The sequence below is a fragment of the Suillus paluster genome (assembly GCF_016628075.1).
Source record: "Suillus paluster strain FC165 chromosome Unknown EDB91scaffold_45, whole genome shotgun sequence".
In the NCBI taxonomy this organism is placed as follows: domain Eukaryota; kingdom Fungi; phylum Basidiomycota; class Agaricomycetes; order Boletales; family Suillaceae; genus Suillus; species Suillus paluster.
In genome coordinates this window covers 230,367-249,518 of record NW_024537605.1, presented here as the reverse complement: position 1 = coordinate 249,518, position 19,152 = coordinate 230,367, and the positions used below count along the sequence as shown (strand labels likewise).

At 50.1% G+C, this 19,152-nt stretch overlaps 8 protein-coding genes and 1 non-coding gene across 9 annotated transcripts; 5 read left to right on the top strand and 4 right to left on the bottom strand.

Moving 5' to 3' along the window:
- Window positions 1-184: 184 nt before the first annotated feature.
- On the bottom strand, window positions 185-1,442 carry EDB91DRAFT_570799 (uncharacterized protein). Its single transcript, XM_041327742.1, has 4 exons — window positions 1,125-1,442; window positions 895-1,011; window positions 770-836; window positions 185-720 (listed from the first exon to the last, which is right to left on the bottom strand). Exons 1-4 carry the CDS (start codon window positions 1,204-1,206, stop codon window positions 432-434), a joined length of 555 nt encoding a protein of 184 aa, XP_041175068.1. The 5' UTR covers window positions 1,207-1,442; the 3' UTR covers window positions 185-431.
- Window positions 1,443-1,524: 82 nt separating this feature from the next.
- On the top strand, window positions 1,525-2,020 carry EDB91DRAFT_1145477 (uncharacterized protein; the record flags this gene model as incomplete). Its single annotated transcript, XM_041319190.1, has 1 exon — window positions 1,525-2,020. The coding sequence occupies exon 1, from the start codon at window positions 1,577-1,579 to the stop codon at window positions 2,015-2,017; it is 441 nt and encodes a 146-aa protein (XP_041175067.1). The 5' UTR covers window positions 1,525-1,576.
- A 227-nt stretch (window positions 2,021-2,247) lies between these two features.
- Window positions 2,248-3,903, bottom strand: EDB91DRAFT_570694 (uncharacterized protein). Its single transcript, XM_041327740.1, has 3 exons — window positions 3,684-3,903; window positions 2,683-3,246; window positions 2,248-2,610 (listed from the first exon to the last, which is right to left on the bottom strand). Exons 1-3 carry the CDS (start codon window positions 3,789-3,791, stop codon window positions 2,551-2,553), a joined length of 732 nt encoding a protein of 243 aa, XP_041175066.1. The 5' UTR covers window positions 3,792-3,903; the 3' UTR covers window positions 2,248-2,550.
- Window positions 3,904-7,230: 3,327 nt separating this feature from the next.
- Window positions 7,231-7,317, bottom strand: EDB91DRAFT_t82. Its single transcript has one exon. It is a non-coding gene; the product is annotated as a tRNA-Tyr (tRNA).
- An 81-nt stretch (window positions 7,318-7,398) lies between these two features.
- EDB91DRAFT_1145462 (RNAse P Rpr2/Rpp21/SNM1 subunit domain-containing protein) lies at window positions 7,399-8,663 on the top strand. The gene is made up of 4 exons (XM_041319189.1): window positions 7,399-7,697; window positions 7,749-7,831; window positions 7,890-8,439; window positions 8,495-8,663. The coding sequence occupies exons 1-3, from the start codon at window positions 7,429-7,431 to the stop codon at window positions 8,183-8,185; spliced, it is 648 nt and encodes a 215-aa protein (XP_041175065.1). The 5' UTR covers window positions 7,399-7,428; the 3' UTR covers window positions 8,186-8,439; window positions 8,495-8,663.
- Window positions 8,664-8,852: 189 nt separating this feature from the next.
- Window positions 8,853-10,670, top strand: EDB91DRAFT_1056462 (Metallo-dependent phosphatase-like protein; the record flags this gene model as incomplete). Its single annotated transcript, XM_041314008.1, has 5 exons — window positions 8,853-8,960; window positions 9,015-9,247; window positions 9,324-9,416; window positions 9,474-9,884; window positions 9,941-10,670. The coding sequence occupies 5 exons, from the start codon at window positions 8,853-8,855 to the stop codon at window positions 10,668-10,670; spliced, it is 1,575 nt and encodes a 524-aa protein (XP_041175064.1).
- Window positions 10,671-11,784: 1,114 nt separating this feature from the next.
- Window positions 11,785-14,624, top strand: EDB91DRAFT_1145454 (UTP-glucose-1-phosphate uridylyltransferase). Its single transcript, XM_041319188.1, has 12 exons — window positions 11,785-12,300; window positions 12,350-12,509; window positions 12,559-12,635; window positions 12,692-12,825; window positions 12,875-13,274; window positions 13,330-13,417; window positions 13,466-13,553; window positions 13,604-13,654; window positions 13,705-14,124; window positions 14,175-14,231; window positions 14,287-14,315; window positions 14,371-14,624. The coding sequence occupies exons 1-12, from the start codon at window positions 11,921-11,923 to the stop codon at window positions 14,377-14,379; spliced, it is 1,893 nt and encodes a 630-aa protein (XP_041175063.1). The 5' UTR covers window positions 11,785-11,920; the 3' UTR covers window positions 14,380-14,624.
- Window positions 14,625-14,748: 124 nt separating this feature from the next.
- On the bottom strand, window positions 14,749-16,882 carry EDB91DRAFT_1056479 (UTP--glucose-1-phosphate uridylyltransferase family; the record flags this gene model as incomplete). The annotated part of the gene is made up of 12 exons (XM_041314012.1): window positions 14,749-14,825; window positions 14,880-14,936; window positions 14,993-15,110; window positions 15,170-15,382; window positions 15,431-15,519; window positions 15,580-15,630; window positions 15,684-15,771; window positions 15,823-15,910; window positions 15,964-16,363; window positions 16,411-16,544; window positions 16,606-16,682; window positions 16,742-16,882. 12 exons carry the CDS (start codon window positions 16,880-16,882, stop codon window positions 14,749-14,751), a joined length of 1,533 nt encoding a protein of 510 aa, XP_041175062.1.
- Window positions 16,883-17,692: 810 nt separating this feature from the next.
- Window positions 17,693-18,921, top strand: EDB91DRAFT_1204815 (ribosomal protein S8e/ribosomal biogenesis NSA2). The gene is made up of 6 exons (XM_041320692.1): window positions 17,693-17,773; window positions 17,852-18,090; window positions 18,157-18,261; window positions 18,313-18,415; window positions 18,468-18,592; window positions 18,649-18,921. The coding sequence occupies exons 1-6, from the start codon at window positions 17,770-17,772 to the stop codon at window positions 18,700-18,702; spliced, it is 630 nt and encodes a 209-aa protein (XP_041175061.1). The 5' UTR covers window positions 17,693-17,769; the 3' UTR covers window positions 18,703-18,921.
- The last annotated feature ends 231 nt before the right edge of the window (window positions 18,922-19,152 follow it).

Here is a 19,152-nt window from a genome sequence, read left to right as displayed (position 1 = left end):
CTCTGCGAAAGAAAAACGGGAGTAGACTCGGAGACACGGCTTCACTGAGAGAAAATAACCGGTAACCGTTGACTCTAAGATGAGGCCCTCGACTATAACTTACACATTGACTACTTCCTTCGTGCCTTGGACAGCTTGTAAGTAGAATCAAACTAGCCTAACATTTGCTCTAGATCTTCTATGTCAAATCCCATCTCGCCAATTGACTAGTCATTCCTAAAGTTTACGCCTTAGATACGGAGGCTGACGTTCATGATCAGGCTTCGATGACAACTCACAGGGTATATATCAAGACATTCACATAAATGAAAACAGGACCTAGCAACTTGAGGCTTCCTCGACAATCAAACTCAATCTGCACACACCTCCCCCTCTTCCTACATGCCTTCTCCTTCTTCCTTAGCCTACGTGCCTCCTCCTTCTCCCTACCCTCATCCTCTCAAGCTCTCCTCCATCTGCTTAAATATCCTATCGAATTCATCTTGGCAATCCTTCAACGCGCGCTCAGCGGCATTCAGCTTCTCTTTGAAATCAGTCTCGGGGACCTCAGGAGTTTGCGCGTGCTTAGGAGCGTTACCCTCTGCTGCAGGTTGATCTGTCTTCCGTTTCTTAATCTTTGGTTGGGGTGTTGCAGTCGCGTTAGCGTCCTCCGGCTGCTGGTCATTCGTGGCTTTGCGTTTGTTCTTAGCCGCACGTGACTCCATTGGCAGGGGGTATTTGCTGGAACGGGTCAATACGAGCCAACTATATGCGGAATACTGGCACTGACACATCCACCACCACATCAACTAACCTAAGCATTTGCGCCCGCAGAGAGAATGCATCAAAATCGTCATCTGTAGTAAATGGACGGTCAGATAAGAGGAGCTATATTGCAGAACCGATGCGCTTTACCATCATCCAACTCAATAAACGTCTTGGAACTCCGAGCAGCTCTTAGCTTGACCACCGAGCCCGGCGGTAACTGCAGTTTTCTCTGTACCACATTCTTTGCTTCTTCGAGGGAATTTTCTGTGGATATTGCGATGAACACAATTATGGTACAGAGTTATAATCAAAAAGAAACGACTATCTTCTTTATAATATTTGGTCTCGGACTAACGGAGTTGGTTAAGACGGTGTACCTTTGAATATTCTTGAGAAATTCCTATTTCCGACGTGATACGTAAGGATTGCTGCACGACGTTCTCTTTGCTCCATTGACATGCAACAATAGTAATGGGCGTATTTAGGGCGACGAGAGCAATGTGGGGGTTCAGAACGTTCAAAGCCTTGGAACGCTCTTGGAGGTTTGCTATAAAATACCAGGGAACTGCTGACTGGAGCTGGTTCTATCGATAATCGATCCGATAATCTATTATCGACATGTAATGTTTGTTACTAGCAGATATCTGACAGTGTTATCCGTCCTCTGGATGAGCAGATCGCCGGTGCCATGCTGGAGAGCGCGTGTATACATTAATTCAAATTACTACAGCGTGTGTAGCAGAAAACATGAAGTTCCGGAACTGGCCGTTACACATAGCCAGTACTATGTTTGACAGAAAGAGTAGGTACATGCGATATCGTACACTGCATGTACCGTAATATGGATGTGTTACATTCGATCACCGCATCTGACTTCAACTTCATCTGTCTTATTTCTCTGACTTTGCTCATAGCGCTGGCCATTCTTACTCGGATAGTCTCGAGCAGCTGGTCTTGCCGCAGACGGATCACCATACGCTCCTCCACCATCTCCCCCTCCTTCTCCCTCTGCGCCTCCTCCATCTCCTCAATACACTTCTCGATCTTACCTCTAAGCTTTGCTGCCGCATCTCCGAGCTCTACCATTGCCTCTACCATGGCATTCAACTTCGCAATCGAGATTTTGTACTTCGCAGAGGACTTCAACAAGGATGCAACTAGAGCATCGAGTGGGGCAGGCTCCCCTCTGCCTTCTGTAAGGGCCGCCGACACCTTAGGAGCTTGCACAACGTTCGCAAGCTTAGGGCCGTTAATTGTTGCTGCATGCTGATCTGTCTTCCTTTTCTTACTCATGGGTTCGGGTGTCACGGTCGCGTCAGCATCCTTAGCGGAGAATGCTTCGAATTCGTCATCTGGAGGTAAATCAATGATCAGATAGTACTAACACCAGGTATTTGGCGTTACGAGCTCATCTTTCTTACAAGGTATCAAAACTCCGCCACGGCAGACTCGCTGAGTGACAAACAGCTGCTCTGTCACACCTCAACAACTATCTCAATCATTTCTCCACCAATTTCGATGATTCAACTTTATAGTAGCTTAGAATATGTGTACAATGATATGTGGTGAGATAGAAGATTTATCGAGGCTGAATTGTGTGAGCTATTGCAAAGTGTCCGAACCAGTGGTTGACCGAAATTATGGTAACCTAGTATCACCATCCTATGCTTATCTGACATGGACGTGACAGCATGCTTCAGAGAAGGGACAGGCGCCATGACAAGCTCTTCTTTGGGAGTAATTATTTGTGAGAGTCGACGAATCCCTCGTTGACAATTCGCTGGTGTGAGCAGGTGTCAACTTCTATTGCCGATGTTTCAGAGTCGGGATAGATGGCTGGCACTGTACGTTGACAGATACAGCCTGAGAAAAACGAGAGCAGATTAAAAAGCGTGTCATATATCAACTTTGTTGACTTTGGTGAATACTACATACCTTGACAAGTTTCTGCCCTTCGGATAAAATAACAAGGCAAGACGGTAGACCCTTCAGACACCACTGCCTTTCAAGCCAGGAAAGAAGATGACGATTCCAGAAAGCCAGGAATATATGGTTGACAGTATCGTCCCATGGATTTGGAGCTCGCGAGAGATGAATGGCCCAATGTTGACATGCGTACTTGAGAGCGTCCGAAGTTGTTCGACCTCGTTCCCGCGCTTCATTTGCGAAACTCTCAAAGGCCTCCATGGCATGAATAATCTCCATGCCTGTAAAATGACCTTGTGGAAATGCAGAGACGGAATGATCCCGGTACATTAACGCGAGGACGGCCGGAAACATCATGAAATCCGGCAAGCTCTTGAACTGCTGGATTGCTTGGACAGCTGGAAGTAAAGGCAATTCTGGAATGATTGTATATTTGTTGATTGCTTGCAATGTGCCCGAGAATTCTTCCATTGCTACCCAGAAAGATGCTCCAGGAGTTGACTGCCATGCTTGGCCATGGGGCGTCTGTAGCCAGTCACGTGCGGCCCGTGTCTGCAGCCAGTCGCTGCCACCCTGGGTCTGCAGCCAATCTTGCCCGTTCTGGGTATGCAGCCAATTTCGCCCGCCCTGGGTCTGCAACCAGTCTTGCCCGCCCTGGGTCTGCAGCCAGTCTCTTCCACCCTGGGTCTGCAGCCAGTCTAAGGCATCCTGGGTTTGCAGCCAGTCTAACGCGCCCTGGGTCTGCAGCCAGTCTAACGCACCCTGGGTATGCAGCCAGTCGAACCCGTCATGAGTATGCAGCCAGTCTTTCAGCCAGTCGAACCCGCCCTGGGTCTGCAGCCAGTCGAACCCGTCCTGGGTCTGCAGCCAATCTCTCCCGTCCTGGGTCTGCAGCCAGTTTCTCCCGCCATGGGTCTGCAGCCAGTCTCTCAGCCAGTCCCGCCATTTCCGCCCGTCCTGGGTCCGCAGCCAGTCTCTCCCGCCGTGGGTCCGCAGCCAGTCTTGCCCACCGTGGGTCCGCAGCCAGTCTTTCCCGTCCTGGGTCCGCAGCCAGTCCTGCCCATCCTGGGTCCGCAACCAGTCTTGCCCGTCCTGAGTCCGCAGCCAGTCCTGTCCATCGCAACTCCGCAGCCAGGCTCTCCCACCACTGCTCCGCAGCCAGTCCCTCCCGTCGCGGCTCTGCAGCCAGGCTCTCCCGCCACGGCTCCGCAGCCAGTCTCTCCCACCACTGCTCCGCAGCCAGTCTGTCACGCCGTGGACCTGTGGCGTGCCCGGGGCCCGCCGCAAGTCTCTCCCGCTGTGGTCTTGCAGCCACTGTGGCGTGCCAGGCCGTAAGTCTCTCCTACCCTGATCCTGCAGCCAGGCTTTCCCGCTCACTGTCTGCAGCCAGGCTTTCCCGTGCTGTGTTTGCAGCCAGCCTCCCCCATCCTGGGTCCTCAGCCAGGCTTTCCCGTGCTGTGTTTGCAGCCAGCCTTCCCCGCCCTGAGTCTGGAGCCAGTCTCTCCCGCCCTGGGTCCGCAGCCAGCTGTCCTCGCCCTGAGTCCGCAGCCAGCCTCTCCCCCCCTGGGTCTGCAGCCAGTCTCTCCCCCCCTGGGTCTGCAGCCAGTCTTGGCCACCCATATTCCGCAGCCAGGCTTGCCCACCCAAGGTCTGCAGCCAGGCTTGCCCGCCCAGGCTCCGCAGCCAGACTCTCCCTCCGTGGCTCCGCAGCCAGTCTCTCCCTCCGTGGCTCCGCAGCCAGACTCTCCCGCCCTGAGTATCCAGCCAGCCTTTCCCGCCCTGTGTATGCAGCCAGTCTAACCCGTGCTGGGTCTGCAGCCAATCTAACCCGCCCTGGGTCAGCAGGGAACACGGGGGCCGTAGCGAGCCTTGCATGTGCCGATTCTGCGGCGAGTCTTGTCCGTGCAGAGCCTGTAGCGAGTCTTGTCCACTCGTGGTCAGTAACCAGGCGCGCCCCTGAGCCAGCAGCCAGTCTCGCATGCGTTGGGTCTGCACCGAGTTTCGCCCACTCCGCGTGGGTAACCAGTCTCGTATGCGCTGGGTGTGCAACCAGCTTCGCCCACCCCGAGTGTGGAGCCACTCTTTCCCGCCCTGGGTCTGCAACCAGTCTCTCCCGCTAACTGTTTGCAACCAGTCTTCCCCCTCTCGGGTCTGCAACCAGTCTTCCCCTCCTTGGGTCTGCAGCCAGGAACACCCGTCTGGGGTCTCTAGCCAGGATTGCAAATCTGAACTGCGATGTCCCCGAAGCCATAGCAGACCTAGAAGAACTGACAATGGTTCCGGTGGTCGAACAAAGAAGGATAATGAGCCTTTCAATTTCTGGGGGTCATGGGGTTTCATAGCTTGGTTGTGCTTCTTCAATTCTGAGAGCGCATCTAGGAGGGCCGTGCTTTCTGGAATATCCTTCATCATCAAGCGGAAAGACGAATCAGCGAGTAGGGAGTGGGGTGATGGCATATCTTGTACTTGAGGGAGGCTGCAGTTTGAGGGGTTGGAAACATAGTCACGAATGGACGCATGATATATATTCACGGGGAGACCGTCGTCGGCAGGAATATCCATGACAGATCGTAGTTGCACTAGTATGGCCTTTACATCCCTGCCAAGACCGGGGCCAAGAAGTTTCGAAAGTTGTGAAATCGGCAGTGGGTCCGCAAGGGCAGCAACAATGGACAAGTGCAGGTATGCCCGCTTGGGATCGGCACATGTGGAGAGGATACAGTCGTATAACTTGTACACCTCCGTTCCTGGTAGCAGTCCACTCGCTAGCTCGAGCATGAGCTGAAGCCGACTGTACGGATCATTGTCTCCATCGTCGATGAACTTCATCATCGTGGACGCCACGATGAAACGTCTGCCCGCTCGGCTCGCCAGTCGCTCGAGTTGACCCCTCGACGGCTGCGGGAAATCGGGATGGCGACTTGCCAGCTCTCTGAAGGAATGCCGCAAGAAAATGTAGATGTCGTTGTCGACATCGGCACCATCTAACGAGATGATGGTGGCAACACCCTCCCCAGAAATTTGTACGGGTATCTCGCAGACCAGTGGGCGCACCTCTTCTTTCTGAAACGCTTTAGAGATATGCGATTCCGAGCGACTCGTGAGCAGAATGTGGGTCACGGGCAGATCAGGGTCACGAAGAGCCAGTGCGAGGAAAAGGATGAGATCGACAAGCTCGGGTTCAGATGTACACTCATCAAGGGCATCAACAACAAAAGTCAAAGGCGGACACTCGCTCAGCCTGGATTTAAGCCTCCGGAGAGGCTGGAGAAAGAGTGCCTCCATCTGGTCGCGGAGAGACTTGTTGGGATCTAGAAGCGCGGGGTCGTCGTGGATGGATCTTTTCACATCCTTTCGGATGCTAGGAAAATTTCTGGCAAGCTGGTAGACAAGTGTTGCAAAGAAGTATCCAGTCGTGCAGCGTTCGGTGTGCTTGCGCGAGAAAAAGAATGTCCCTGCGAGCCGCTTTTCGACATTCGTCTGCTCAGTCACTTTCAAACCTCGCATCCTTTCAGCTACAGTGAACGCGACAGCAGACTTTCCGACACCCGCCGTGCCATGCAGCCAAATGAGCTGACTCTTCTCCCGCTTGTCTAATATTGTGTTGATGTGGTTGAGAAGGTCGACCCGGGTCCCTTCCAAACATTTTGGATGGGGCTGGCGTTCACGGGAGTCATATTCAGCACCCTTGACAGCGACTTGGGACAGCCTCTCCCAAGTTCCCTCAAACGATCGAGAAACTGTTGTTGTGGTCAGAATTCGAAAGAGGGATAAGAGATGGCAATACTGACATTGATCCTGACTCATTCACGGCACTTGTAACAGGAATTGTGTGATGGAATGGAACAACGAAATAATACTAGCTGAGTTCGAGGGTGTAGTTAGCAATCATCTAAGCGAAAGTTATAGGAAAGGACGACGTACGAAGAATCGAATCAAGAGATCAATGCGAGTCCAAGCCGTTACTTGTATCTATATTGTTCTTGAAGCTCCCGAGGTTAAGGCTTAGGTCACGAAATGATAAAGCTGTGGAGTGATGCAGAGTGCAAAGCGAGATGGAGGATGGTTTCGATATATTTCGATGTGGAAAGCTCGCTGGATATGCCCTGGCAGTTGAAGAACGAGCGGGCGCTCGTCTGAGGACACGAGGCTGCTGTGTGTGGCGACATCATCGGAGGTACATGGGCTGGCACTGCACAGCCAGATGACACCTCCTGGCGCCAACAGTTGGCGTCTCCTGAGGTTAAATACAAACCGAGAAAGATACGACAAGAACAAGAATTGTTGAACGCACTAGTACTGGTATTATGTATATTCGTGAATTCGGTGCATGAGGTCCCCAGTCTGCAGGAGTACTTAAGTTTGTTCGACGGTAATATTAATTGGGCAGGATGGGAAGTAGTTACTATGGAACGCTTGCTGGATGATGGAATGGGGTTGAAGGACGGGCGCGATGTGCCAACCTTTGAAAACTTAAGTACGATTCTAGGGACGTTGCTCTGTTGAACCATGATCTCGACGCCGGCGCCAAAAAGCAACGGAGTTGCCATTTATCAGTCCGACCTGCCTGGCTCGAACAGGCGACCTCAAGATGAATTGTTTATCCATTACAGTCTCGCGCTCTTCCAACTGAGCTAAGGTCGGTTGACAAATCTCATTAAAACGTTACATATAAGTCCCATGCAATTACGGCCCAGGTCATATTTGGGTCATATCGTCTTGCACTCGCAGTACAGTACTTATCTACTGAGCACGATGGGCAAAAAGAACAAAGACGATATCCCTAACCCAAACAGCGTCGCCAATCGGGATATCATTCAACGTCTCAACTTCCTCTACCAGGCCAGTGTTCTCCTCAATGGCATGATAGCTAGCCCCTCGCAGGTTCCGTCTAGCCCTTGCGAGGCCAACGACGCGCAAAATCGGCCGAACAATCGGAAAAGGAGAGTCGTATCTACTTCTGACCTGTCGAGAAGCTACGTGGACACGATGAAGGTGGTCGGGCAGAAAACAAATGTCAAGATGTGGGCCCATATGTCTCGTCTTTTTTGCATGGTCGAGCTGATAGAAAGCAGTGATCCAACAGTCAAACGCGTTATATGTAAGGGATGCAACGTCGTGTTAATGCCTGGTGCCTCCGCGACCGTACGGGTGAAGAGTGCGTGTTGAGTATACATCGTTTTTGTACATGCTCATAAAGTTGTTATGATATCTAGATTCGACATCGCACGGACACTTTATCATCTACACTTGTAACTCGTGTAGAACGTCACGACGAATACCTGCGCCTCCAGTACTGGATGCAAATGAACCACAAGGTGTGCAACATTCTCGATCATCATCCACTGCGACGGACCAAACAGCTCCTGGCACTACAGCAGGAAATGCTTCAGGGTCAGCGCAGCGTGGACAAAAGAAGTCGCGTGCACCCCGTCTGCCGCCCCACTTTGCTCGAGATCTCGGTCATGTTGTTTTCCGAGGAAATGAGAGATTGCCCGATGCCATTCTGTGATATCAAATTCGATCATTTTGTCTTGTTTCCCTGCGACTCGGTTCCATTTTGATGAATGACTGGTACTTTGCCATCGCTTACCGAACAATTCAGTGAGTCAATCGACCATCTCACACTATCACATCTCCTACGAACGCTGTGAACAACATCACTCTAGTTCTCTCAACAAGTTTGAAGAGTGGTAGAGATCACGGAGGTGGTGGTAGACCGAGAAGTTTGAAGTTCACGGCCCGGCTTCAGCAACCTCGCTCATTGTTAGTACCCCAAAATTGTCCTGCGCTCATCTCAAGACCTCTTGGTGATCATCAGGGACGTTTTATAATACCATTTTAGTGAAGTTTTAAATAATAGTGTCATCGTGTCGATGTACGACTGCATATCGTCAAAATAGGTGAATTGACTGTGTTGTGGAATAGGTGCCGAGCGATTCCGGTGACCGCTTCCGACAACCATGGCCAATCGAATAGCCGCTTTCATACTTATTTCATACTTTTCTCCCATTTTCGTTTGTGAGTGCACGAAGAAACGACTGGGAACGACTATCTTCCTTCTATTTGGTCTGCCTAGGAGAGACTAACTCCACGTAGGTTGTTAGAGCTTGCCTGCTCTTTTGCTCGCCATGTCGGGTTATCCACGTAACTTGAAGCTATGGCTGCCATCACATATCATGGTCGTGAACGGCCTTCGAGCAGCGTGGATAATCGTTGTCCTTTGGTATGAGGTTTACACGTTCGACCATGTCCTACGTCCTTGTCAGTGGCCAGATATTCATCAGGTGAAGATGTAGTGCCGCAGGGTCTCAAGTTAATGCTTATGTGTCAGTTGTCAGTCTAACACCCCGAACTCCCGTATTGCACGCGTATTAGTGGTGGCAGACCCACAAATAATTGACTACCGCTCGTATCCTACACGTGGTCCCCTGCTGAAAGTCTTGGGCCAGTTCATCATCGATCTCAACCTCCGGAGGAGCTGGCGCTCGACGATAAGTCATTTGCAACCTCATGTCGTTGTTTTCCTGGGCGACCTCATGGACAACGGCCGCGCCACCATGTCGAATAGCGAGTATGTTCTTAATTCATAGCTGCATCCAGGCGGTGAAACTTCAGCTTGCGACTGAGGTTGCTCGTTTACTCACAAGGTACAATGCGTATGCTGCACGATTTTTCGACATCTTCAAGATGGAGGAGTTGTCCATACCAACTTTTTTTCTCCCTGGGAATCATGATCTCGGGTACGTCATTAGTTCTCCATGTTTAGAGCATTCTTGTGAAACTTCTTCTGCGCACAGACTCGGAGACGCCGTTTCCTTTTCTCTTGAAGCTGCAACAAGGTACACCTCTCACTTTGGACCACGGAATCACAAGACTACGATTGGAAACCATACTATTCTGTTCATCGATGCAGTCGGCTTGCTTGAAGAAGATGTTGTCCGCGCAGATCGAGGGTATTCGTATGACAACTGGCCCGCAGTGGCAGGAGGATCCATCGACTTCGTGAAGCGGTCTGCTACTAACGAATACGCCAGTCCGATTGTGCTCTTCACGCATATTCCTCTTGCTCGGCCTCTTGATACGGACTGCGGTCCGCTACGAGAACGGGGCACCATCCGACAGGGATATGGTTTCGGGTACCAGAACACCCTTTCTGACGAAGCATCGCAATTTCTACTTGGCTCGCTCGGACCATCTCTTATATTCAGGTTCGTTGTTCCCCTTCTTATGCAGAGCCAATTACTGAGCATAGTTACATATTCAGTGGTGACGATCACGACTACTGTGAATATTCACACCCCTTGCCCTTTCAATCCGCTTCTGGTTCGACGACAGTGCGAGAAATTACGGTGAAGTCATTTTCAATGGCAATGGGGATACGTCGACCAGGATTCCAACTTCTCTCGTTGACCTCAATAGTCCCTTCAATTGAGAACCTAACGCAATTGCCAAATTCACCGCCTTCTCTTCTAGATACACCCTGTTTCCTCCCAGACCAACTCGGTATCTATCTCAGCGTCTACCTCCCTTTCATCGTGCTCTCGGTGCTTAGCCTCCTCGCATTTAATATTCACCGAGTCACTAGGGGCAACCAACAGACACAGCGCCGGCCCGAGATTTCTTCTCGGGTCAGCCATTCCGAACACAGCTTCAGTCGTGCCACCAGCGATCGTGAGTTATCTCGACGCTGGCTCGGGCAAAGTAACACGGAAGATACCGACGAGGATCCGTTCCTGCCTCTCCCTGTGACGAAACTTGCAGGGTCGAGGCACTCAAGCAAAATCCGCGGCAGATTCTCATCTTCTTCCCATTCATGGTCCTTCTGTCTTCTGGGGCGCCGAAGACGTATATCACTGTCTCTGCCGTGTTCAAGGGTCAACCGCGGAGTGCACGAGGTGGGGGTCCTTCGAGGCTTTCTGCGCGATGTGCTGGACGTGGCGTGGCCTCCTCTTCTCGTGTTTTGCGTCGCGGCATGGTGGGCGATGCACTCCTGAGATGGCATCGGAGGATACTCACTGGATGATGCTGATAGAGGCACGCAGCATAGTTTACAACGCACGCACCTAATTTCACTATCGTTATGCTTTCGGGCCATAGCCGTCGATCTCAGTTCGCAGTGCCAATACTCAAAAGCAACTTTACACGCAAATAACACTGTAATCTCCGAACTGACAGGTGTGGCTATATCATCGTAGACACAACACATGATCCAAGGAACAATGAGCGTGCAAGGGACAGATATGGCGAACAGCCCAAACTTCCCCTTGTGATTGACAGAACATGCATTAACATGCACGAGATAACCTGATAAGGTGAAATCGTCCTGAAGGCACTCACAGTAAATGCCCTTGAATGCCTCGTCCGACAGGGCCTCCCCTGAACTAGCGCAGCAAAGGTGGCTGCGAATCCGATAGCAAGCAGGGGGATCCAAAAATGGACCGGAATTGCTTTGGCTTGTATAAGGCACAGAAACACGTCAAGGGTCTGCAGTCGGGGTACGGAGACAGGTGTCCCGACAAGGCACCCCAAGTTTGGTTCGTATCATTGATAAGCACGCTTTTCTGTAAATGAAGGGCCGATCCTTGAGAGCTCGGTATTGAGGTTCGCGTTCATAAACGCGTGCCTTGGTACGATATTTACTCCGGTAGGGAGATGCAGACAAGATTCAGGTTTGTTGTCGCAAGCTCAGGTCCTCAGACGTGATGCAATCACGCATGCACGTCAGCGCTGTGGGAACCGGACTGTAAAGAGCGCTAGTCGCTGCGTCTGACCTTACTCTGATGTCAATCTGGACTTCACCGCTTGTTTGACAGGTGAAACTCGCTGTCCGCCTCGGGTGCACATCGAAATCGACTGGTTTCTGAGTCGCATGTGCGTCCGCCGTATATACCTTTTCCAGTAAAGAGAATCTTGACACATATGAGGGCGTGAATATGGCGAAGAGTTTACCTTGGAAGATAAGCGTTCGGATGAGCTCGGGATGTGTAAAGGAACGGGTTTAGCGCTGGCAGATGCATGCGTGGTGGGCACTGCCTGGATGGATAAGGCATACCTACGTATTACCACTGGGACAAATGAAGGATGATCCGGATTTTATAGAGTTGGACCCGATATGTACAAGGTATCTAAAAAGTCAGCAAGGTTCGTTATAAAAGCCAGGTTCAGGAATCAGTGCTAGTTAAACGTTGTCCCTTCGCTGGGTATCCATTTTGCGGCGAGACGCGGAGGTTCCTTTATCGATTTTATGCAAGCACGTTCGTCCTCAAACAGTAGAAGTTCATATAACGACCTCTACCGTCCGCTGAAATTGCTTGGTCTACAACCGCGATCTTGTGTCACTCGCTCAAGCTCGCCTCCAACGCCCTCATCGCCATCAGCACAGAAGTTTTCTTCCAGGGAGTTCAACGAACGACGCGCTAGCTGGAAATCTTTGTGTGAGCTCATTCCAGAGGAGCTCAACGTTCTCGCTTCGGACTTGTCCGTGCCTCTCCACAAGCATCTTGATCTCAGCTCCGAAGTTTTCAAGCGACACCACAAACCAAGGAGCCCCCTCATAAGATCTCAAACAGAACCCTGTTACTTTTCTACAGCAACCACAAAGCCTATACATATTCCAAGCTCCAAGTATGTTTATTTATTTTGCGTCATTCCATATCTGATGGTGTCTTTCTAGGACCATGGCAACTCTGTCACCCAATACCAACACCCTCAACGCTCGCGTTCGAGGCAGCAGTCATATCGACTTCAAAACAGCGACCACCGGCGTTGCAGCAAAGTCAATGCGCAATGAGCTCAGCCATCTAGTGAGCACTGTCGATGATCAAGCCAAGCAGGTGCGTCCTGCATATCGTCCACGTGTCTGCCATGTTTGATGCGCAGCAGGCATTTGACACCGAGATGCAATCGTTCTTCTATCTCTTCACCCGCTATCTTTCAGAACGCGCAAAAAGCGTGGATCTGTGCGTATTTCCTTTTTTGCTCAGAAGTAGATTTTCAACGAATTGCGTCTTATCAGCGACTGGGATCGCATCAAGTCCCCTGCAGACGACCAGATTGTAGCTTATGATAGCCTACCTCAACCTCATGACCACAGTAACCTTAACAAGCTTGCCGTACTCAAGGTCAATGGTGGTCTCGGTACTTCCATGGGTATGTCTTGCTTTGTGGGCCCAATTGCGTCATCATTGATGGTCGATAGGCATGACTGGCGCCAAGAGCGCGCTGGAAGTCAAGGATGATATGACCTTCCTGGATCTCACCGTGCGCCAGATCGAGCATCTCAACACGAGCAACCGGGTCGATGTTCCGCTTATTCTCATGACGTCTTTTAACACCCATGAGGACACCCTGCGTATTATTAAGAAGTACGCAAATCAGCAACTCCGCATTACGACATTCAATCAGTCGCGGTACCCCCGGATCTTCAAGGAGAGCTTGCTTCCCTGCCCAAAGCGTGCTGACGATGACAAGAAGCACTGGTACCCTCCTGGCCACGGTGACTTGTACAATGCGCTGCTTCACTCTGGTCTATTGGACCAGTTGATTGATGCGGGGAAGGAGTACCTCTTCGTTTCTAACTCGGACAACTTGGGCGCAGTGTCAGTGCTAAACAGATATCCACGTTGTGCCGACATTAACGATGCTTGATTGTAGTGTTGACGAAAAGATCTTGCAACACATGATCGACTCTCAAGCGGAGTTCTTGATGGAAGTCACTGACAAGACGAAGGCTGACATCAAGGTACGTACCTAGATTGTGTGCATTTCATAGTCTCTAATTCTCTCGCAGGGTGGTACTCTCATCGACTACGAGGGCTCAGTTCGCCTTCTTGAGATTGCGCAAGTTCCATCAGAGCATGTCGAGGATTTCAAATCTGGTCAGTTCTTGAGCTTGTGCGTGTATTTTCGCTTCTGACGTAGTGTCTAGTGCGCAAGTTCAAGATCTTCAACACAAACAACTTGTGGATCAACCTCCCAGGTATTGGCATTTAGTCATCTATTTTTTTTACATTATTAATTCTCTTTCAGCGCTCAAGCGCATCATGGAGACCGAGGGCATGGAACTCGAGATCATCATTAATCCGAAGACCAACGAAGATGGCCAATCTGTGGTCCAGCTCGAGACCGCCGCCGGCGCGGCCATTAAGCACTTCAAGAACGGTCATGGCATCAACGTGCCACGATCGCGCTTCTTGCCGGTCAAATCATGTTCCGACTTGCTTTTGATCAAGAGCGATATATACTCGCTGCAACACGGACAGCTCGTCCTCAATGAGAGCCGAATGTTCGAGACCACGCCTGTGATCAAGCTCGGCGACCACTTCAAGAAGATCCAGCAGTTCCAGAAACGATTCAAGAAGATCCCCAAGATCATCGAGCTCGATCACTTGACTGTTACGGGCGATGTGTATTTCGGCCGGAACGTGACTCTTCGCGGGACTGTAATCGGTAAGTCCAAGTGAGCAAATCTGATGCGAGCCGCTGATAACGCCTCGTAGTCGTTGCCAATGAGGGTCAGCGCATTGATATCCCTGATGGCTGTATCCTTGAGAACAGTATGTCTTATCTCCATGCCATGCCTCCCGATCTCATACTTCCGCTCACTCACAGGGTTGTTGTCTGGAAACTTGAACATGATCGTAAGTGATGCAAGAGACTTGCCAAGCCACTACTAATGGCTCTCTTCCTGTGCAGGAGTTGTAATTTGCTTAGGAAGAAACCTTACGACGACACACGGACAATTACATAGATGGCATATTCCTTTTTTTATCTTACTTGTTTTCTGCTCGTTTTTTTTCTCACTCACGCATGATCCTGTTGTTGAAATCATCCTTGTACCGATTTTCTATTATGGACAACGAGCTTCCGATGGCTTTGGTTTCATGATAGCGTCGCGTTGACCAAACTACTTTTACCTTCTGCGGCAATCTCACTGGCGTTTACTACCATAGGATGTCAAGAGACTTCATTGACGGCGCATGCATGAAGAACATTGGTAATCATAAGTGATGGGCAGCTTCAAGTTGCAAAGTAAACCGTAACTCAAATCAATAAGATCAAAGTTCCTGCAGATTAAAAACTATAAGTGTTAAAGTTCATGGGGGCTTTCATGAACCTTACCGTCATATTGAGATTCCCAGAGACTAAACCTGTAATGGGATATCAATTATATGCCGTCATGAAAACACTTGGGTCGTGCTTACGATTCTCCAGCACGCAACCATCAGGAATGTCAATCCTTTGACCTTCGTTCGCCACCACTAATATATAAGTTTTAGCCACATTCAACATATACAAAGAAAACATAGATGCCTACCGATCACAGTACCACGAAGTGTCACCCCTCGACCGAAATGAACGTCGCCCGTTATCGTAAGATGGTCCAACTCGATGATATTAGGGATCTTCTTGAATCGTGGCTGGAAATCATTTATCTGATTATGTATCACATTCATTAGCAAAAAAAAGATCCAAACTCCAACGGCGCTCCAACCATCTTGAAGTGATCCCCTAGCTTGATCACCGGGACGCTGCCGAACATTCTGCTGTCGCTCATATGCAAACAGCCATTTTGCAATGAGTATATATTGCTCCTGATGAGTAAGAGGTCGGAGCAGGATTTCACGGGCAGGAAGCGCGAACGGGGAACGTTGATGCCATGGGCGTTCTTGAAGTGTTTGATGGCTGCGCCTGCCGCGGTCTCGAGCTACTCACGGTCAGAAATCGTGCCTGGTGTCCCAAGCGAACAACCGACCTGGATCACTGCTCGGCCGTCGTCAGTCATCTTTGGGTTGACGATGATGTCCAGGTCCATGCCGCCTCCATTCATGATCCGCTTCAATGCTGGGAGGTAAACCATCAACACGACCGTTACTGTTACACGACTAGATCACTGATGAAAACCTTTTAGATTAATCCATAGGTTATTCGTGTTGAAGATCTTGAATTTCCGGACTTGCACATCATCAGCTGCAGGAGGATGAGCCAAGGGAGAATGTATACGCTACCTGACTTGAAGTCGTCAACGTGGTCCGCAGGTACCTGGGCGATTTCCAGAAGCCTCATGGAGGAATCGTATTCGATGAGAGTGCCACCCTGCGAGTGAAGCATGAACAGCAGATCGAGGATCTTAAGATATTGACCAACCTTAACGTCTGCCTTGGTCTTATCGGTGACCTCCATTAAGAATTCGGCATCAGTGTCAACCATATGCTGAAGAATGCGTTGGTCGACTCTGTAGAAATTGTTGAGCTACTCATTTGACTCCTCATCAATGTGAAGACTTACACGGCACCGAGATTGTCAGAGTTCGAGACGAACAAATACTCTTTGCCCTCAGCAAGGAGACGATCAAGAACGCCAGTATGCATCAGCGACTCATACAGATCGCCATGACCTGGAGGATACCAGTGTGTCTTGTCGTCTGATGCATGCTTAGGACACGGCTGCAGCGTCTCTTTCCAGATCCTCGGATACCGCGACTGATTGAAAGTAGTTATGCTAATGCGTTGAGATGCGTATTTCTTGATGATACGTAATGTATCTTCGTGCGTGTTGAAAGATGTCATGAGGATGAGTGGTACGTCGACCTTGTGAACTGTATTCAAGTGCTCGACCTGTTGCACGATGAGGTCCAAGAAGGTCATCCCGTCTTTGACCTCGAGAGCACTTTTCGCGCCACTCATACCTTGGAAGTACATAAGTACAAGTGCAGGGGGAATTGACAGGCCATACCCATAGAGGTCCCGAGACCCCCATTGACCTTTAGAACTGCCAACTTGGACAAGACATCTGGACCGGCAACCTGTGGAAGGAAGCTGTAAGGAATTACCTGCTTATCGTTAGGCGATTTGATCCGATCCCAGTCACTTTGCATGACAGCATTAATTACACGAAAGGGGCGAGAAAAATGATGTTGCAAGAACTCACAGTATTTCTCGGTTCCCATGTTCTGCAAGATAACGGGCGTGCAGCTTGGAGAACGACTGCATTTCTACATCGAATACCTGGTGAAATGATATGTCAGGACACGGATGGGATTAGAAAAACTGTAACAGGGTTCCACCTTCCTGACCGCAGGGGCCGCGGTGCGTACTAGTCGACTGAGGTCACTTTGAGTATTTTTGGCTAATGCAGATCCTTCATTCGGTCGAACAGCCTTGCGCCGACGAAACCGCCTGAAGCTGGCTGCCTTGAATAAAGTCATCTCAAAACGAACACAAAACAACGAGAGAGAAAACAATGACCTTAAACATGGCGCACGTCCACATAGATATACATGCCAAGATATACACGCCTGGTCAATGAGGCCTGGAAATAAGCGCACAGCATGCGTCATTCGGCCGTCCTACGAGCCTAGGATCCTCAAGTTTGCGCAGACAGACGGATTGGGCGACGGGCAAAGGAGGCTCGTTGTACCATGCCCGTTGACGAGCGTTATTTCATATTAGTGATCCCCAGAATACTCCTCGAACCGGCTGGACATGGGCACGGGGCGCACGAGCGACTCATGTTAGACTGGTAAGGGCAGCGTATGCGCACATCTTAATCAGGACTTATGCGTCATGAGGAAAGCCTAATAGTAAAGGTTCCATGCACACGATACGGATGAACGCGGAGGGAAAATGTGAACACCGACCGAAAAAGGTGATACCTACTGAAATGTACGAATCAGTGGCCCGAGCTGCGGCATGCACCTACTTAGCTGACTACAGTAGCAATTGGCTGCAGTGACCGGGCCTGCCGCGGTGGAATCGTACGCCCCAAAATCTGATAGACAAGAAATACTGGTGCCATTCACATCTGCAGATTCGCCAAGTTGGCACCGATCACGTCAGGTTCGTACTGGACAGGCGGATCAGCTGGCCACGGGAGGTTCGTGGCCAAACACGTTGTGTCATAATTCCATATGCATGATGCACTAGCAGATCTCTAGTAAGGAAGGATGTGAACAAACGCGATGTGCAAGCAGAGCCAAACTCAAGTTGCACCGGCGTTTGCCGATCTGAGTGCGAATACTCAAACCTTGATTTTCAGTGCTATCATCAAAACCTCGACTCGACTACACGACTCCCATCCTCAAGGCTATCCGACATGGGTGAGTGCTGTTCTTCCGATATACCTACACACAAAGATTTTTGTTCCATCTGATGGTATTCAACTACTACTTGTCTAGGTATTTCTCGTTCGTCCCGGCACAAACGTTCGGCAACTGGTGCCCAGCGCGCCTACTATCGCAAGAAGAGAAAGTTCGAGCTCGGTCGTCAACCTGCTAACACCAAACTTGGCCCCAAGCGCATTCACACTGTGCGCGTTCGCGGTGGTAACACCAAATACCGTGCCCTCCGTCTCGACACTGGTAACTTCGCATGGGCATCTGAGCATGTCACGAAAAAGACTAGGCTTATCGGTGTTGTAAGCATCCTTGATACCGCATATAGTTTAATGTAATACTGCCCGCTTAACTTATGTTCAATCTAGGTTTACAATGCATCTAACAATGAGCTCGTCCGCACCAATACCTTGGTGAAGGGTGCCATCATCCAGATTGATGCTACCCCTTTCAGGCAGTGGTATGAAGCCCACGTGTGTACCTGAAACCCGTCCTTTATCCACCGCTGATTCATGCAATAATAGTACGCCCAACCCATCAGCAAGAAGGGCGCAAAGACCGCTGCCACTGATGAGGAGGGGAAAAAATCTAACCATGTTCAACGTATCCTTGCCGAGAGGAAGCAGAGTAAGAATGCCGTTTTATCTTTTCGTGTTATATAGCTCATTACCTATATCAGATGCTAAAATCGACCCCCTTCTCGAGTCTCAGTTCTCTGCTGGCCGTCTCTATGCTTGCATCTCAAGCAGACCTGGACAGTCTGGTCGTGGAGACGGTTACATTCTGGAGGGTAAGGAGCTGGAGGTTCGTCTTGCGGTTTGAAAGTCGTTCTGTATCGCTTACTCACATGGCACCAATAGTTCTACGTCAGGAAGCTCCGGACAGGCAAGCAGAAGCACGCACACAACGCATAAACCTTCTTCGCGACCCTAGTGATTTACCCTTTGATGAGCATACATACAAGATTCCGAGGACATGGTGAAAATATGGAGAATCCTTAGTGCTCTAGTGTATGACGACCATGCCATCTTATCGTATGCTTTATCCAATTGCAATCCATGTCCTCTTCATGCATGTTGTGCTTCTGGAAAGATAACCACGTTCTGAACTAAAATATTATTGTTCGCAAGGAAGTGTGGGTGTAAGGCTGACATAATCTAAGTGGGTCAGTGCCGTAATCTCGCCAGCAACAGTGCTTTCGTCTTGTTCCTTTTCCCCCTCCGTTTCGCGTCATTGCTGTCCATTCCAGTTCAGTGCTTTTTTCTCTTAAAGTCCCGAACGCGTAAATTTTCGTTTACCGTTCAATGGCGCCAGCGTCCGCGACAGCGCTCGCCAACGGCTCTTCGACACGAGCCAGAGGGACA